Below are 18,098 nucleotides of genomic sequence, written 5' to 3' on the forward strand. Positions count from 1 at the left end.
TCTTAGAAGACAGGAAATTCTAACTGCTCGATAAGTATCCAGACCAACATTATCAAAAACTTCCTTCATCTGGAACTCACTTTAGCCTCTTTCAGAGCTTCTGCAACACACTCTGTACTAGGAAACAATAGCTTAGGAATGAGCAGAGTTCAGCTCAAAGGTTGTGAAGGCTCTTCAATAGGTTAGGCATTTTCAATCATACGAAATGAGCTGAAGGAGTAACTGTAAAGGTACAGAATTTGACATACCTTTTTTTATGCCCTTATGTGAGCAAACAGTCTTATCCAACATGAAGCATTTTTCCATTAAAATAAAATAAAGAACATTTTTTTAATCAATAATAGTGATTCCGCACCTGGGGAGAGGTTGTGAAAGGCTACCAACTCTTGACCAGATGGAAAAATACTCTGTGAATGGCTTTACTGAACAAAGTAGACATGAAAAACCCTTCATTTGCTCCCATATTACCTAGGTATAGGAATACCAATCTCACACAAAGTCTCTTTTTTTCCTACAAATAGTCTGAGCTGCGTGATATTGATAAAACCATTTGGTTTTGAACAAAGTGAGGTTTTGAGTTACTTCTCAGTTAGTAATAGAAAACCTGATTTGGAATAGAAAATCTTTCTCCCAGATTGCAGTTTGTGTTTCCCCATGTTAGTATGCTTCCTCTTTTCTGTGTAATGCATATGTTATTTTGTTTCCTTCTTGCTCCATCTCTCTTAATTCTTAAAAATGTCCAAGCTCTTTGGCTTGAATTCTCTACATCATCATTATAATTGATTCCTGCATGTAGTTCTTAAATTTACAATCTACTGAACACAAAATTAGGGTAGGAATTGATGAATATAACAGTATTTCTTTGGTACCACAGGTGCTATTATGCTGTTGTTGTTACTATGCTAAATAATGACAAACAAATGTACTGTTCAATTTTATTTATGAGCCTTTAAATGTCTATTCACAACTAAATGGACAGTCACTTTAGTTGCCATTTTATAATTAACATATTGTTTTAGAACTGATTGATAATGATAATGAATTTTCTTCTCAATCTTTAATTGAACTCTCAGGAAAAATGAAGTTCTGACAAGTTCAGACAAAGTCTGGCTTTCATGCTCTAAGAAAAGTGTATAGACGTTATCCTACTTAGGCTACTCAAAAACATAGGACTGGTTTTAACCTAAATATGTTGTTATGAGAAATTAATGTATTAATGCATTAATGTATTTATTTGTTTGATTTTGTAACTACAAATTTATTCTCCCACAGGTTTTGAGCTTTCACACTGTGAGGACCCTGGTGTCCCACAGTTTGGATATAAAATCAGCGATCAAGGCCATTTTGCTGGAAGTACTATAATTTATGGATGCAATCCAGGTTACACACTCCATGGAAGTAGCCTGCTAAAGTGTATGACTGGGGAAAGAAGGGCATGGGACTATCCTCTGCCATCATGTATTGGTATTAGACACTTTTTTATTATTACCTCTTTATTTATTTAAGCTATTTTTTGAATGCAAGAAAGAAAAAATTGTAAGAATCATTAGATCTATGGTCTATTTACACAGGCATTTATAGTTCTCTCTGCATAGTTCTCATCTATGTCTATGTGAGTGGTGATGTCTTTTTTAGGTTTAAAAAAGATAGTAAATATTAAACATTTTTGCATACTGAAAATACTAATGCATGAAAATCTATTTCTACTCAGCAAAAAATCAATAGAAAAAGACAGCTTAATCAGAAAGCCAGGACCATAAGTGTTTCATAAGTTTGTACGTTGTTTTTTTTTTTTGCTAATTATGCATAAATAACATTAAGCTAGAAAACTTTTCATATATTTATGTAGAATACTATAAAATAAGTAAAACCAAATACATTAGTATATGAAGATATATAGAGTTATTTTGTGGGGTTTGTAATTTCTGTTTATTTACAATATTACTATTATAACTTTATAAGTTTTGCAGGTACTTACATGTTCAATTACTCCCATGGGAGAGTGAAAAGAGACAAGTCTTAAATATTGTAGTAGCTTTCTTTCTGTTTCATATTCTTTTAGAGGAAATTTAGACTGAGTGAGTAAGGGAAGCAAAAGGTGTAATGCAGTCCTTATATACTCTCTTACAATATTAGGGCATACAGTCATTAATTGTGCTACCTATTCAACAAGAGAGTAGATGTTTAAAGTGATTGCTCACATGATTAGCTGGAATACCATTACATTTTTTGTTTTGTTTTAGTTTTGGTTTGTTTTGTTTTTGCTAGCTGAATGTGGAGGCCGTTTTAAAGGAGAATCATCAGGAAGAATCTTATCTCCTGGCTATCCTTTTCCCTATGACAACAACCTGCGTTGCATGTGGGTGATTGAAGTAGACCCAGGAAATATTGTCAGGTACTGAAAACAAATCTTACAATTATAAAAATGTTTTTGACTATAATAACCAAATCTTAGCTCCTGAGTGGAGAAAAAAAGGGATTTTGGACTTAAAATTCAAGGCGTAACTCAAGGTCAGTATTTTTGGCATTTTAGGTTTGGGTTGAAAGTGTCTATTTTTCAATGGATATTTACTAAAGAAGATCAAGCTTTAAAAATGCTTATAATTTTGTGAAATGCCTGAAGCAACAGAACTCTTTAGTGAAAGACTACGTTAAAATAAATACCCTGCATTTTAGCAGTTCTTTTTTGTTGGACATTTATTCACACTACATTGCTAATTGCATGATTCTACAGTTCTAGTTAATTTGTTTTGATGGGAATGTGATACATAATAATGTCTTAGGAGAACTGAAACTCTCTTCTGAAAAGACAGCTTAGATTACTTGTAGATTATTTGAATGGCTAAAGTAATACATTATTTCATAGTGGATAAATTCAAATATTGTTAGTTTTTTTCTTTCAAATTCATTTTAGTAATGGTCTTTCATGCATTCAAAGATAAACGTGTGAAACATTATAGAAAATCACCCTTAGAAATTAAAAATTTTATTTGCTTTTTTTGTTTGTTTGTACAGTTTTGTTGTTAAAGTTATATTGTTGGGTAATATGAAAGCTGACAATAAAATCATGGTGTTCTTTCAGCCTCCAATTTCTTGCTTTTGATACTGAAGCATCCCATGACATCCTGCGAGTTTGGGATGGTCCACCTGAGAATGAGATGTTACTCAAAGAAATTAGTGGCTCCCTTGTTCCTGAAGGCATTCACAGTACTCTCAACATAGTAACTGTCCAGTTTGACACGGATTTTTATATCAGTAAATCTGGATTCGCCATACAGTTTTCAAGTAAGTTGATTAATTTTAAATTTATTTTATGAGATAATTCACATACAGATAATTGTAGTTCTGGAAACCTTGAAATCAGTGACAACATTTCTGACATTTTAGGGAAAGACACAACTTACAGATTTATTGTAAAACTGTATTTTTATCTTTAAAAAAACCAAAACAAAGCAACACCAAGAAAAAAACAAACAAACAAACAAAAAACCCCACAACAATAAAATAACATGTTCTTTGCTAGTTTAGGCTTTGTTTCAAGAGCATCTGGGGCAGTGCCAGAATGCTCATAATTATGACTACTGTTTTTCCCAAAGGAGGTGATGTAGTCATGTTAAAAGCTTCATCCTTTTCTAATCAATAAGAGTTTCTGCTTTCAGAGACATCTGTGGGGAGTTTTCATTCCTGCTGTGCTTGTATAGGATGAAACAGGAAAGAGCACTACAGGAACAGTAGTGTCCTTCTCCCTTTTACCTTCTGGTGCTATATCATCTTATTACAGACAGCATGATGACAAATCTAAACAGTTACTTAACTGTTATTAAATCCCTTTAGACATTTTATTGCTGAAACAGAAGAAACAAGGTCCATTTTGACCTTCTTTTTCCTCTGGTCAGTGAAATTTATATATATATTTTTCAAGATTATCCAGATCTATTCTAATATTATCATTTTGTGTAGCAGTAGCAGTGTTTCTAACATGGGTTGACACAGAAACTCTTAATGTTAACATTATTTACCTCATTGTGCTTTCCATGCTTGGTAGTTGTATTAGCCCTTGTTTTACCCTACCCTCATTCTTTCTGTGTGTGACAAATACATGTGTGTGCATACAGTAATTTGAAGGAAGAATGAATTATGTAAATGAGAGTAAAAAATTAAAGAGTGCTACTAGTCCATCAACTGGTTTTTGAAGCCTTGAATAAGGCTTTTAATCCTTGGCTCCAAGGTATTATTACCATTTTACCACCTTACCCCTTCCAGAGCCTGTCTGGGAGAGTCTGACATATCTGCTTTCCATTCTCAGACATACTCCTGTTTAATGTTGAGGCCAGATAGAGAGTGGGAAGACCATTATACACAGAACTTATTCAGGCAGTCATTAAGCTTCAGTGGAAAAATAGATTGATACAGAATAAGAATGGAGTTAAAAATAAGAAGGGAGTTACAACGAAAAAGGATGGTACATGGGAGTAATGCTATAAAACAGCTACTGATTCACTTGCAGTGATTTATCTTAAAAGAGGGTTGGAACTTCATCTGAACAGAGAGGCTTTTTATTTAATTCTCCGTGCTGTTACAGTCTGTTGAGATCTAATGGCGACAGTTTAAAGGATCCATGAAGTTTTACTGCCTCAGCATTTCTCGTACTCTTCAGTCCAAATTTGCAAAATCACAGTGATCCTTCTCAAAATATACATTTTGGGTGTATATTCTTAGAATAACTGAGATTTTTAATTTTTTTTTTCCTAAGTTAAGGTTTTAAAAATAACGTGCAAATAGCTACACAACCTGAATAACACTGTTGCTGTATAGACATATTATTTCACTAAGAGGAAAAAATATATTTGAGGGGATGGAGGAAAGAGACATATAATTCTTTGAAACTTTGTTTCAAGTATTCATAAACTTCCTTTGAGTATGTAATGTCTGAGTGAAACAGATGGTGTCTTCATACTTTAGCTACAGTGTAATTAACAAACAGAAAGCTCACACAGGGGAGGTTTCTGCTTTGAATTTGCTCTTGCCATTTTGTGAAAGTGGATAAGATTATTTAACAGGATTATCGAGCCCTTTTACCTCTAGAAGAATGTCATTCAATGACAACAGATATTTTATGTTCAAACCTTTTTAAGACTTTGATTGCATTTTTTTTTTATTATTTTATTTTTCTTAAACAAAAATTGTTTCAAAAATGGATTAACCTCCTTATTAGTTCCTTACAGTTTTATATTTAATTTTATCAACTGTTCTTACACAATTTTGCATCTGTCATTTATTGAGAGAGTGAAAATTTTCACAATTGATAACATGGTATAATTTATATTTGACTCTTATAAGCCATTCAATACATGCAGAAGAACAATTCATATCTGGTAGAAGATACAATAGAGAAGAGATAGCATCCTTCACCAAATTAAAGGGGGAAAGTTGGAAAAGAAAGCCTAGAGAAGTTGAAACATTATATAAATAGTAGAAAGAAACTTTATTGTTGTTGTTGTTATTATTATTATTATTTACAACTGGTAATATTACAATTCTCTCTATCTAGGGCTGCCCAAAGCAATCCTTTAGAAGGCATGGAAGTTGTTATTAAGTTTGTAAAATTTAGATCATCTGAAGGAAAAAGGTTTCACAATGAGATTTTTCTTGCCCATTGTGTCAATTAGTCTGTTTTGTTTCTTTCTTTTTGTTAACTTGCCTTTTTGGGAGAAAAAAAAAATCAAACATTCATAATCTCTATAAGAAAATGATCATAGAATTATAGAATGGTTTGGGTTAAAAGGGACCTTAAAGATCATCTGGTTCCAATTCTCCTGCCATGGGCAGGGATACCTTCCACTAGACCAGGTTGCTCAGAGCTCTGTCCAATCTAGCCTTGAACACCTGCAGACTGTTTCATGGTTGACAAGGAAAAATTTTCATATTTAATATGATTGTACATTACTCGGGTGGCAAGAAAGGAAAGGGATGGACTTCAAATGAAATAAGGTAACTAAACCTGATTGTGCTTCTGTACTTTCTACCAGTATCGAGTATCCAGGACTAGTGGAAGTACAGCATGATTTATACATCTAACATAAACAAAGAAATAAATGACTTTGCATCTCATCACTAGGCAGAGCAGACTTGTGGTCTAATATTCTCTTTTATATCTTTCATTTTCTTATTGGACATCTGCAAATGATCAATACAGAATCTCTTAATTTAAACTGCACTCTCCTTTGAGATGACAGTGAGGTAACATGATAGAAAACAGAGCCCACAAATCCTGAAAAACAAATTACCAGAAGATGTGTAATAAAGAACATTTTAAAAACTTTTTATATATATGTAAAAGGAAACTAAGAACCTCTGATGATTCAACAGTAGGATTGCAATATGAGAATTTTGGAGCATATCTAAATGGCATGTACAAGTTGAATAATGTAGCTGTAGAGAACAGGTGCCAGAGGCCTATTCTTAATTCAGAAAAGAGTGAAAGTCTAACAACAGGCCAGAAGCAATATGCAAACAGGAAATACCTGTTACATCATATTTTCTCTAAACTGTCAGAGACAGAGCATGAGGAGCCCAACACACACTGGAAAAACACCAGTGACATCATCAGTAACATCTTTAATCACTAAATTCTGCAAAAAATAGAAAATTAGACCATCAAGAAAAGTGAAGGAGGAAGGGAAGGATACAATCGTGTACTTGGCAGAGACATGAGTTGTTGGGATATGCCAAGATATTAGACATAATGAAACATGCCTAAACAAGGTTAGGCTGAAATCTTAGGCATATTGAAACTTTTTTTTTTTTTAGCTGACATTGCGTCATGTTGGTCAGCTGAGAAATAAAACAGAAAACTGAAAATAGTTGAGTAAGAATACTAACGTGCAAAACATTGAGTGATAATAACTGTATGTGTTTAATATAATCTATTTAATCCCTTTAATATGTGTGAAGTGTGCAATATCAGAAGAAACTGATGAGATTCTTTCTTTCCACAGATTGCAAGGGCCTTTGAATCTGGTATTACAGGGAAGTTTACTCTCTGCTAACTTTAACATTTCAGGTGCCAATTATCTTTTATTCAGAAAGGAAGGATCTATATTCATTTTTCACAGCCCATTATTTCAGTGCTAATAGCTGCACTACTGAGTCCGTCATCATTACAGAATATGTTCTGCTCAGGAGTGTAGTCACGTTTCTGACTAAACAGCACACAATATAGAGCATTTTTTGGGCATTATAAGGCAGCCAGTGCAAAACTAACCTGTAAACATGTTTTGAGTGTTGGGAGGTTTTTTGTAAATAAATACTCCAGCAGTATTTTATATCATTTGACAGCAATTTCTTATATAAGAGGATATGCCTTAAAATACTTGGATTTACTGTCAAACTACAGCTGTCCCTCCTTATTTTAAGGCTGGGGGAATAACCCTTTGGAATTACTTGCCTCTGTAGACTACAGAAAAAAGCCTAGAGTACCTGAGACAGATACCTACTTGGATGGCTTAAGTTTGGCAATATTAATTTCCAGTCTAAATTTTAATGCAATATATTGCTTACTTTGATTGCTGTAAAGATTAAATGCTTTCAAGACAGCTTTCTATATTTACAATTAGTGCTGATTTATAACTACACAGTCTTCTAAATGTTTTGTGTTTTTTTTTTTTTTTTTGGTTGGCTGTTTTCTTTGGGTTTTTTTTTGGTTGGTTGGTTGTTTTTTTGTTATTTTGTTGCTGTTGCTTTTATTGTTGTTGTTGCTGCTTTTATTTTTGTTGTTACTTTTATTATTTTTATTTATTATTTTTATTATTTTCATTTATTCTGTTTTGGTGAGGTTTTCTTTGTTCAAACACAGATGCATTTCACCACATCGCATTTGGGAAGATTCCTTTGACACTGAACATCCTCTTGTTCTGTTTTGGTTTGGTTTTGTTTTTGTTTTTTTGTTTTTATTTGATTGCTTGTTTTTTGTTTATTTTGGTTGGTTGGTTGTTGTTTTTGGTTTTGGATTTGGTTTTGGTTTTCTTTTTTATTTTTTTCTTCAGCTTTTGAGTAACAAAGATCTCTACTTTTGGCACATTTAAGCTTAAGGTGATTTGCATCTGGGGAATTTAACTGTTTTCTTAGACTGCTGTTTCCTAGCATTGCTGGTATAGGGATCACTTCCTGACATAATTTTTCACTTTCCTGAAGTCAGTAGGATAGTATTTGTTCTTCTTCATGTCTATTCCTTAGCAGAATGAGTTTTTAATCTAAAATGTTTTCACACTCTGGTTTGCTGATTTCTTTCAACTTTGAGAGGAGTCCTTTGGATTGAGACTTCAGGAGGACTATTTTCCTATCAGAAATAACTATGAATGTCCACAACTAAAAACAGAAACCAAACAAGAAATAATAATTTAAAAAAAAAAAAAAAAGTTTAAAGTAAAAAGTTAGCAAAAGCTGGCTAATTTGGCTAATTCAGACAGATTAAATACCTTCTTACTTTTTCAAGTGTCAGGAGCTCCAAATTTGGCCCCATCTTTAGGAACTACTGAAATATTAATAGGGTTATGAAACTGTGAAACTATAATGCAATATATATATACAATTTCTGATATTGAAATGCAAAATAGAAAATTTAACTTTTAAGATGGGAGCAATCTCCCCTTCTCTTCAGAAGATTTCTATTCAAGGACAAGGCTAACCAGCAGTGTTGTTCTCTGTTGTGCAACCATTGCCTTAATAGTTGCAACAAAGCAGGTTGCCCACTATTAAACAGAGATTTTTTTTCACTCAAATCATCTTAATAATCTTTTCAGTAGAAATGCTATTAAGAACTAAATGACCATTGGTAAGATTTTTCACTGCATGAGTAGCCCTTGCGTGTGGTCCAAGATCCTCATCATTTCTTCTTTTTGAGAAGCTATTTCTATCTCACTGTATTCATATGCACACATAAAGAAGTATGCCATCTGACATAGGGATGGATCTGGTATAAAAAGCTTTAAAAACCCTATAGTTCCAAAAAAACCCAAGCCCCAAACATGCAATCTAAGTGAAATTAAGATTTTCAAAACACTTCTTTCCAGCTGGAATGCATTGCCTGTATGATTACATATTGTCACTGCATCCATTTTCTGCTGAGTTCCAGAAATTATCTGCAACCATATGTCAATTAATTTTCTTGGGGCTGGGTTTCATACTCAGTGCCAAAGCTATGAGTAAATGCTTAGGAAGTAATAGATGTTCTGAACTGAATAGTTCATATTTATGGAAAAAGATGATAATGTATGAACTGAGAATAAAATAGTTCATAAGGTTGTCCAATAAGACATGGTAAGGGAAGTGTAGTACTTTGGATGGTTTTAACAACTAGTATAAATTGACAAAAACAAAAATAATGAGAAAAATAAAATTGTGTTATCTCATTAAACCTATGTCTGCTATCTTTCTAAGAACTAAAATGGATCTGGTAATAAGATATATAACCTATCCTATCTGAGAACCCATCTATAAACCTAACCTATCTCATAGTAAAATTGGTCCCTTAAGAAAGAACTTGATGCCCACTGTTCCCGCTCCCAAAAAAAAAGATATAACACTATAGCATTTTACAGTGTAAACAAGACTTTTAAAATTAGTTCAGTTGACATCTGAGACTCTACTACAGGAGTTGAGCCAGAGTTGAGCCAGGAAGGAAACCTGGTCTGTGTTAGTGTGGGGTGTGTAGCTGCAAAGGGGCCTTGGTCCCAGCTCTGGTGGTGCAGATGTGACTACCTGAGTGGCTCCTTAACACAAAGACCTGCCTAGACAACATAGAAAACCCTGGTTGTGCAAGATGTTAAACTTTGTTTGTTGAAGGGGTACATTGCCCCAAATGAAACTCAGATTCTGTGATTTATTCTTAATATTTTCTCATTTTAATCTTCAAACAATGACTGACAAACTTAGATAGAATCTATGAAGTCATGCAAAATCAACAAACAGAGTCTGTGGTTAGAATTTACTTAAGAATTATATCAACTATGCTCCTAAATCTCTGTTAGATCTACAGCAGAAATAAAAGTTAAAAATCGATTAAAAAAAATTATCAGCAGTGTTTCTGTTGGTAGAAGATAATGAAAGCACTGCAGATATTTTATTCTTTCTTTTTCAGGAAAAGTTGTATAGAAGGTTGGATTTGAGGTAGCAAATACCAGGCTGACCTGTTTCTCAAACAGCATTAGAGATGTACGGAGACTGCAGTGTCTGTACAGTAAAGGTATTATATGGATTCTGAGACAGCTCAAATTTTGAAGTTGCAGTCTGTCGGAATTGGTTCAGGCTGGTGCAAGTTTCAAAGACCAGCAATACTGGAAAACCTTTATTTAAATTGATAGGAGTTTGGAAGAATATGTTGGTTTAAATAAGTTAATAATTTTTTTTTATCTGCTGCATGTTATGGAGTGCTTGAAATTTTAAAGGCTTAGAGCTTCTGGCCTGATTCTGTGCTGAGAAGAATCTTCCCTAATTCTTCAAGGTGGGGATTAGGACTCCTTACTGATATTGGACTTGGCGTGCATTAGAACATTAAATTTAGAAATCACTGTTAACAGTAAGAATTTCCAAGACATTTATTATATTGATCCCAGCATCAGTGTAGTCTATTACAACCTTGTCACACTTTTAATGCCATGTTTCAAAGTATCTTTCCTGCATGAAAATGAAGATGTCCTTTTAGGACATTTCAGTCACATCTTAAATTGCCTGGGCTTATAAACTATCAGAAACCTTTTGACCCTGACAGTAACTTATTTTTGAGACTGGAATGATCAACTTAGAATATTTAATTATCTGATTTAGGGTTTAAATGTATTTTTGTGCCTTATTATTAAGAAGATGTGTCAAAATGTTTTTACATCCCACATAAAGGACATTTGTAGATAGATCTGTGGTTACACCTTCTCTGGGTTTAACAACTTTGGTGCCTCTGTAGGAACATTTGCATAGCATTGTATAACTAGTAAAGAGATGATTTAAATACGCCCTCCTCTCAACTGCTCAGAACATATGCACATATTCCTATGAATGCTCTTAGGACAAATCCAAGCAAGTTGCAGGTGTAAGAGGAGCTGAAGTTTTTGGAAGGCTTGGCTGCCATGAAACTGCAAAATAAGATTCTGCCCCACTTCCTATGAGTCATACAGCAGGAATGGGGTAAGATAAGTAACTCTCCATAGTAAGTATTACTTCTACCTGAGCATTGCCACAGGCTTTCTGGAGGACTGGTAGTCTTGTATTCAAAGTCTGCATGAGAGAATATGTTATATGGGTATTTGAAATATTGTCTTGCTTGTTGGGCCTCTGCTTATTTCTCTGTTAGCAAGTAATGTAATAATAATAATAAATAATGGCCAGTCTTCACGAGCGAAGATCCGGGGAAGGTCTTTCCACCTTCCAGCCTGCGCATTGGATTTTTTTAGGTGAGACACAGTGTGCGCGGAACTGAGCCCACCCTTTAATCCTAAGGTTCATCTGCTGGGGCCAAGCGAGCTTGGACGGTGGCAGCGAGGTCCTTAGGACGTAGGTGGGTTGCCTTTAAGGGCTAACGAGCCCCACCTGCCCGGGAGTGTCCCTGACTGGGAATCGAACCTGGGTCTCGGCAGTGACAGCGCCGCACCCTTACCACTAGACCACCAGGGACTCTCTAGCAAGTAATGTAGACCAAATGGAACTGATATATAGATTAAAACAGCTGGTACTGAATACTACTGGCAACACTATTCAGGGATAGGTCAGAGTTGCTCTACTGTAGTTCAGAAATGTATCTTCCAATTTAGTTTTATGCAAATGAAAACAATTAATTGCTCAAAACCCATGCCTCATCATAAATCCAGGCACAATCTGGAGTTATATTTCATGAACACATTCAGCTCAGGAGCATGTAATAACTACATTGAAACACTTTCTGTCACACTGACCATGTGTGTCTAGTATGTTCAGTAATCTTTCACCCACTGAACACTTTGACAATTAGTCCCACTCATCCCTGTCATGATGCTGGAGTTCTTATCAAGAATTGTCTCTTTGAATTCTTAATCTAATCCAAATGGTTTGACTTATTGCAGTGTGATTATTCTAAACTAGCAGTGCCCAAAATAAAAATAAAATATGTTTTTGCATTTCTCTACCTTCTTTAGAGGAAAAAACTCTCATATGATCACACATGGATTACACATGTGCTACACACAGAGTTACTCTTGCACTGATCGTGCTGCATATACCAGGTAATAGGCACATTTTGGAGTTTGTCTATTTCCCATCAAAAATGTATTTTAACAGCAATGTAATTGATTACATTTACAAATCGTAACTCACTAGTTATTCAAGGCAATTTGACCATAAGAGGAGTCTTTTCTATACCCTCAGTTTCCAAGTATTGTAATAGAATAAAATGGGATGTATTCTTTTTATTGATTTAATGTATCACAAAGAACTTTACCACTTATACTCTAGGTAAAGAGATCAACCTGTGTTTGGCTTTGAATATCTCCAAGGTTGGACATAAAACAACTCCCCTGTAAAAAAAAAAAAAAAAATCACAACGTTTGACCACACTTGCAGTGAACCAGTGTTTTCTTTTATGCAGCTGGATTTTTCCTTGTTGCAACTTCTAAACACTGTGTTTGTGCTTTTGATGCCTACACACTCCCTGGAAGAGTTTTTGTCTTTTCTATTCCTTCTCTGTAAAGCTACTTTCTAGTAAATTGTTTCTCGGGAATGATTTGCCCCAGATACAGGATTCTGCATTTCTTTTTTTGAATTTTATGAAGTTTCTATCAGACTTTTCCTCCAGCTTATTGAAACCTCCCTAGATAACCTTCCTGCACTAGAGCATATCAGCTGATCCTCCAGTGTCTGTAAACCTACCAAGAGTTTACTCTGTCTCATTGTTCTCATCTTTAATGAATATTGAAATCAACATCCACCCCTGAGGGACACTGCTGCTAATCAGCTCCTGCCTAGGGTTTGGATCATGGATAGTCTTTGAACCTGGCAGATCAACCTGTTTTCCACCCATTTCATACACCACGTTTCCAATCCATGTTTCACCAATTTGGCTACAGAGCCAAAAGAGCAAGAGGTAGGTTGAGTAAGCATGCACGATGGCAAATAAGGGAAAGGTTATAAGCTTGGCATATAGATCTCATACTCTAAAGTTAATTTGCATAAAAATCACTAAATGATTAAAAAACTGAACCAGATTGTATCAGAAATTCTAAATAGATCTTCATGTCCCCTCTCAGCCATACACAATTTTTTTGCAGAACGATGCAATCTAGTAAGAACAGTGTGATTTACAAACAATAACAAATTTTATAACAGCTTTGTCTCTTTGACCCTCCAAGACCGATTACAAATTCTGGGTAAGTATCAGCCCCCATTTTTCTGGAATTGATACCAGCATGTTTTAGATAAAGCAGAAGAGTGTTTTTCTTGTTTATGCCAAATTCAAGGCAGGCAGTATTTAAGTGAGACAGAACACAGTTTCTTTCCAATATGAACTGCTCTGACTGGCCAGTACCAATCAAAAGATGCAGTTTGTCCTGTGTTCTCAGCAGGGAGGCATGCAAGTTAATATATGACTGGTTTTACCACTTGCTTCAGTCTAAATTTACCTTAAGGGTTTACTTCTGATCTTACTCTTATGAACTTTTCCATATTTGATGACATTTTATTCCAGTGTAATCTAGATTCAGTATCTTATTCTCTTGCATGCAACATTTGCAAGATCTACTAGTATAGTGCAATGAATTTAGTAATTTCATATTTCAGTAATATTTTTTCTGAATTAAAACCCAGCAACATATTTAAAGATAAAAACAAGAGTCATGACCATTGTGTCTAAAACAGAAATTTTAAAAAAAATTGCATGACAATATAAAAAAATCAGTATCTTTTATTTATTGTCCAGTACTTAACATTTTAAAGAAATATTTCTTTAATGTTTGAGGACTAAGGAAGAAAATATTTCCTTACTTCTGTTCATACTTGATTTTTTGTGAGGATGTTTTTGTAGGGACTTTTTCCCCCTGTAGTCAGTATTTCTTATGTGGAGAAACAACTACCATAAAAAGCCCCATAACTTTATAGATCTTATTCTTTTATGTTGTGTTAAGCATGTTTTGGAAAGAAAGGTAATTGCATTTGGGTTTTTTTAAAAAAGAAATAACCTATATAGACCAAGATTTGCTCTTCAAAAACATTGTAAATACATAACCCCCACAGATTTTGGAAAAATGGATTACTGTCTGCTGGTATTACCTCCCCAGAAAGAGGGCATCTGAATTAAATCTCAGTACTGCCACTTTGTATTTATGTTGCACAGATTGCTGAGCTCAGTGGGACTAGTTCCACAGGCAAATCTGACATTTGGTATTTATTTATAATACATGGTTCAGTTCTATAACGTAAGTAGGAAATAAAATTTACTTATATAAACCTTCATATGCTTACCTTTCACTTAAGCTTACATATTTTGGTGTATATTATATTAAATTATATGTTGATCAGAATATATTATATATGGGGGGAAATCTATAAATTTCTCATACTTCCCTTGGAGTCATTGTGATTGTGTGTTGTCTTAGTAATAATCTGTATTTATGTATTTTATATAGCTGTCTATTCTATTGGACTAAATCCATGTGTATTTTTTGTGTGATTTCTTTGATATTATTATAAAAATCTAGCATTGTCTAGAATCTATCACATAGATAGGTCATGTGCAAGGGTCTAGATATGAGTGATCAATGAAAGGTCACTCCAATGTCACTCCTAAATGTTACACTGTAAATATATTTATAACCTACAAAATTGTGAAGAATTGAGGATGTATACAAGTGTACCTTATTGGAAAACCTGAAATTCTTAACCTGTTTTTTCCATTATTCATATTATAAATCACTCTAAGTTAAAAGTGCTAAATGTCCAGGGTATTAGGAAATCTACTTTCCTTTTTGCATATTGCAGTGTTCCACAGAATTAAAAAAAAAAAAAAAAAAAAAAAGAAGACACTTTTAATAACTAAAAAGGGAGCAAAAATTAATAATAGTATTAAAGCAGCAGATTTCTCAGTTTGGAGGTTTTGTCAAATTTTTAGAAGTGATTAGGAAAATTTTGAATTTGCAGAGCCTTCTGATTAGAAAAATGTAGTAGGGCAAAAATAGATTGATTACTTTTCTCAAAAATTTATTTTTATTTTTTCCTTTCACTGCTAGGTTCTGTAGCCACTGCCTGCCGTGATCCTGGAGTCCCCATGAACGGAACTAGAAATGGGGATGGAAGAGAACCTGGAGATACTGTTATTTTTCAGTGTGATCCTGGCTATGAACTTCAAGGAGATGAGAGAATAACCTGCATTCAGGTAGAAAATCGGTACTTCTGGCAGCCCAACCCACCAGTCTGTATAGGTATGAAGAAAAAATCAAATAATGCTTTCCTAACAGTAGAAATCCTGATGTAATTAATCACACTGCTCTAGGAAATCGCTTTGAGGAACATACAAGTACCACACATCTGAGAAATTATTTTGCATAAAGCCGTGATGGACATAACCAAAACCTATCCTATGTAGTTACTATAATAGTTCTCATCCTTTTCCTCTCAGGGCCATATCATTTATACTTTGATAATCTGTGACAGAGAAAGCAAGAAGGTTTATGTCAATGACTACTATCCCTGGTAGTCTTATCTTGGACAAACATTGCAAGGAGGAACTTACCAGAGATTACAGCTGCTAGGAGCACTGTATAGCTTTCAAACACTCTCCTTTAATAAACTTAACTTGACCCTAGCTGTTGCAAATAAAATCTGCATTCTATTTTCATATGCGTGTATGCACACCACCTCCCCTGTTCAGGCAAGTTTGCAGACAGGTGTTTGCAAACTTATTACAGTACTGACTTGGTGCCTTGGCTATTCTGCTTAACATGTCAAAGTGTTATTTTTTCTATTCTTACTCTTCTTACTATGTTTGCCTGTGTATTTTGAGTATATAGGCTTGAGGACAAGAACTGTCTAGACTATTTGCTGGAAGACTTCAGTAAAGAAATATTTTATTGTTCATCTCTTATAATTCTTATATGTGAAAATATATATTTATAATAATAACTGAACATCTGTAGGTGTCTAAGTGAAAAAGTAAAATGAATTCCAGGGCTCTAGGAAGAGGCCTTATAGTTAATATATTCTGTCATGCTGGCCTCATTTGATATTACTGGTTTTAAATATGTTTTTCAACTGAAAAATAACTACCCTTTTATAAAGCAGTATTTGCAGTTTTAATCATTATCACTACTGAGTTGATGATATCATTAAACACATTAAATGTAAGTGCTCACCTGACATTCTGTCCTTACCACATGTGTAAATATGCATACACTTGTTTTTTAACTGCACGCATCCATTTACCTAATACTGGTAATTTCCACAATAATATTATGCACAAACACCTCCTGTAAACAAAGTAGCAAGAATGTTTATTATGATTATTTATTTGCCCAAATATCAAGCATGAAGTTATCTTCTGTTGATTTCCAATAATAATACATTGTTGGGGAATATGAACAGCTAATAGACTAAAGTAGAGTGTGCAAATCTTGCCTTGGAGCCAAGAGATTTCAAAATTGTGTGTTGTAGTTCAGTACACCTTGAAGTTCATTGATTTTTTTTCCAAACTTGTAATGTATTTGTTAATGTTCTTTCCATGCCTGTAAATAAAAACTTACTCTTCACATAACTTCAACATCATCACGGTTTATCAAAGACTTAGGAAAAAAGAAACATAATTTTGATGGAAGAATAAGAGGTAGGGATAATTCCTGAGGTGTACACTTGTACCATGTTCTAGATTTATTTTATTAGCTCTTTACACTCCAAAGTGTCTTTTCAAACCTCCTTATTATTAATGCTCAAAACTAAAATGTACTTGTTAATTGTTCCTACCTGTGGGAGTGTCTTGGTTGTAAAAAAATTTTAAGAACATCTTCCTTTCAAAGGTAGTCGCAATGGGAAAATTACAAAGAGCTAAGTAATGATTCATGCATTTGAATGAAAGATCATAATTAGAAACTCTTCTATACTGAAGATATTCTGACAAAGTATAAATTTGAGAACATGTCTCTGCCAAAAGGCAATCCTTTGGCTTATGCCTGTGATGCAAAAAATAGCTAGATTTCTTCCATTCCAAAGATTTTCTGGATCCAATCTCATCTAGATACCAGGATCTTAAATGATTGTATTTGTTTAGTTTTCTCAGTGATAATATTAAAAATACTGACTTGCAAAAAGTCTCTTTGGGATTCAGATTGACTATACATTTAGGGGAGGTATAGACTGTCTCCCAGAAGTTTCAGACTTTCTTCAGAAATTCATAGGCAATTATATTATTTTTTAATTTGTGTCTTGATTTTGCTTGTTTCTTTTGGTTTTTCTTGGTAAAAGACCTTGTAAGTGGTTAATTCCTGTGGTGCTTTCCTCAAAATGTGATCTGTATGACACTAATATAAAGTTAAATTTCAGCAGTTTTTTCATATTTCATTATGATTATTTAAATTTGTTTTCAGACTAGATATATGGAAGAAATTTTTTACAGTTAGGGTGGTTTTGACTAGATGATATTTAAATTCTTTCCAACTCAAACCATTTTATGATTATTTAATATCTCTTATTAGAAAAAACCCAAAAAACATACATTCTGTTTGTTTTGTTAAGAAGTAATTCAAAGCATAAATAAATAAATAAAGGACAGAAAGCTGGTGAATAATATTTTCTTACCTGCTAGAAATTAAATAGGTTTTAAATAAAAGTAACCCAACCTATACTTCCTCCCATAGGAAAAATGAATGTTAAGATCAGCAGAGAGACAGTTAGGCACAGGGTTTCCTTACCACTGTGTCTACACAGAGGTTTATAAAGACGGGCTGACACAGCCTACATCTAGTCTTCACTTCATAACACATAAAAAATATATTTTTCATAATGTACTGACATTTGCCTCTCTTTCTAGAGGGGTTATTGTATTTGTTCAGTCTTATGTCTTATGTCCAATACTTGTAAAAGGTGGGTGTTCTTTA

The 18,098-nt window shown here is 33.9% G+C and overlaps 1 protein-coding gene across 6 annotated transcripts in view; it reads left to right on the forward strand.

Annotated features, from left to right (window-relative positions):
• Positions 1 to 18,098, forward strand: part of CSMD3 (CUB and Sushi multiple domains 3) — a 605,611-nt gene that overhangs the window by 405,311 nt on the left and 182,202 nt on the right. For all 6 annotated transcript variants that reach the window (XM_050305446.1, XM_050305454.1, XM_050305462.1 and 3 more), the window contains 4 exons: positions 1,273 to 1,464; positions 2,269 to 2,395; positions 3,083 to 3,285; positions 15,243 to 15,434. In XM_050305446.1, the coding sequence (XP_050161403.1) occupies positions 1,273 to 1,464; positions 2,269 to 2,395; positions 3,083 to 3,285; positions 15,243 to 15,434 (714 nt within the window). The remainder of the gene's footprint in view (positions 1 to 1,272; positions 1,465 to 2,268; positions 2,396 to 3,082; positions 3,286 to 15,242; positions 15,435 to 18,098) is intronic.

Source organism: Myiozetetes cayanensis, unplaced genomic scaffold, assembly GCF_022539395.1.
Source record: "Myiozetetes cayanensis isolate MyiCay16 unplaced genomic scaffold, myiCay2020 scf1, whole genome shotgun sequence".
NCBI lineage: Eukaryota > Metazoa > Chordata > Aves > Passeriformes > Tyrannidae > Myiozetetes > Myiozetetes cayanensis.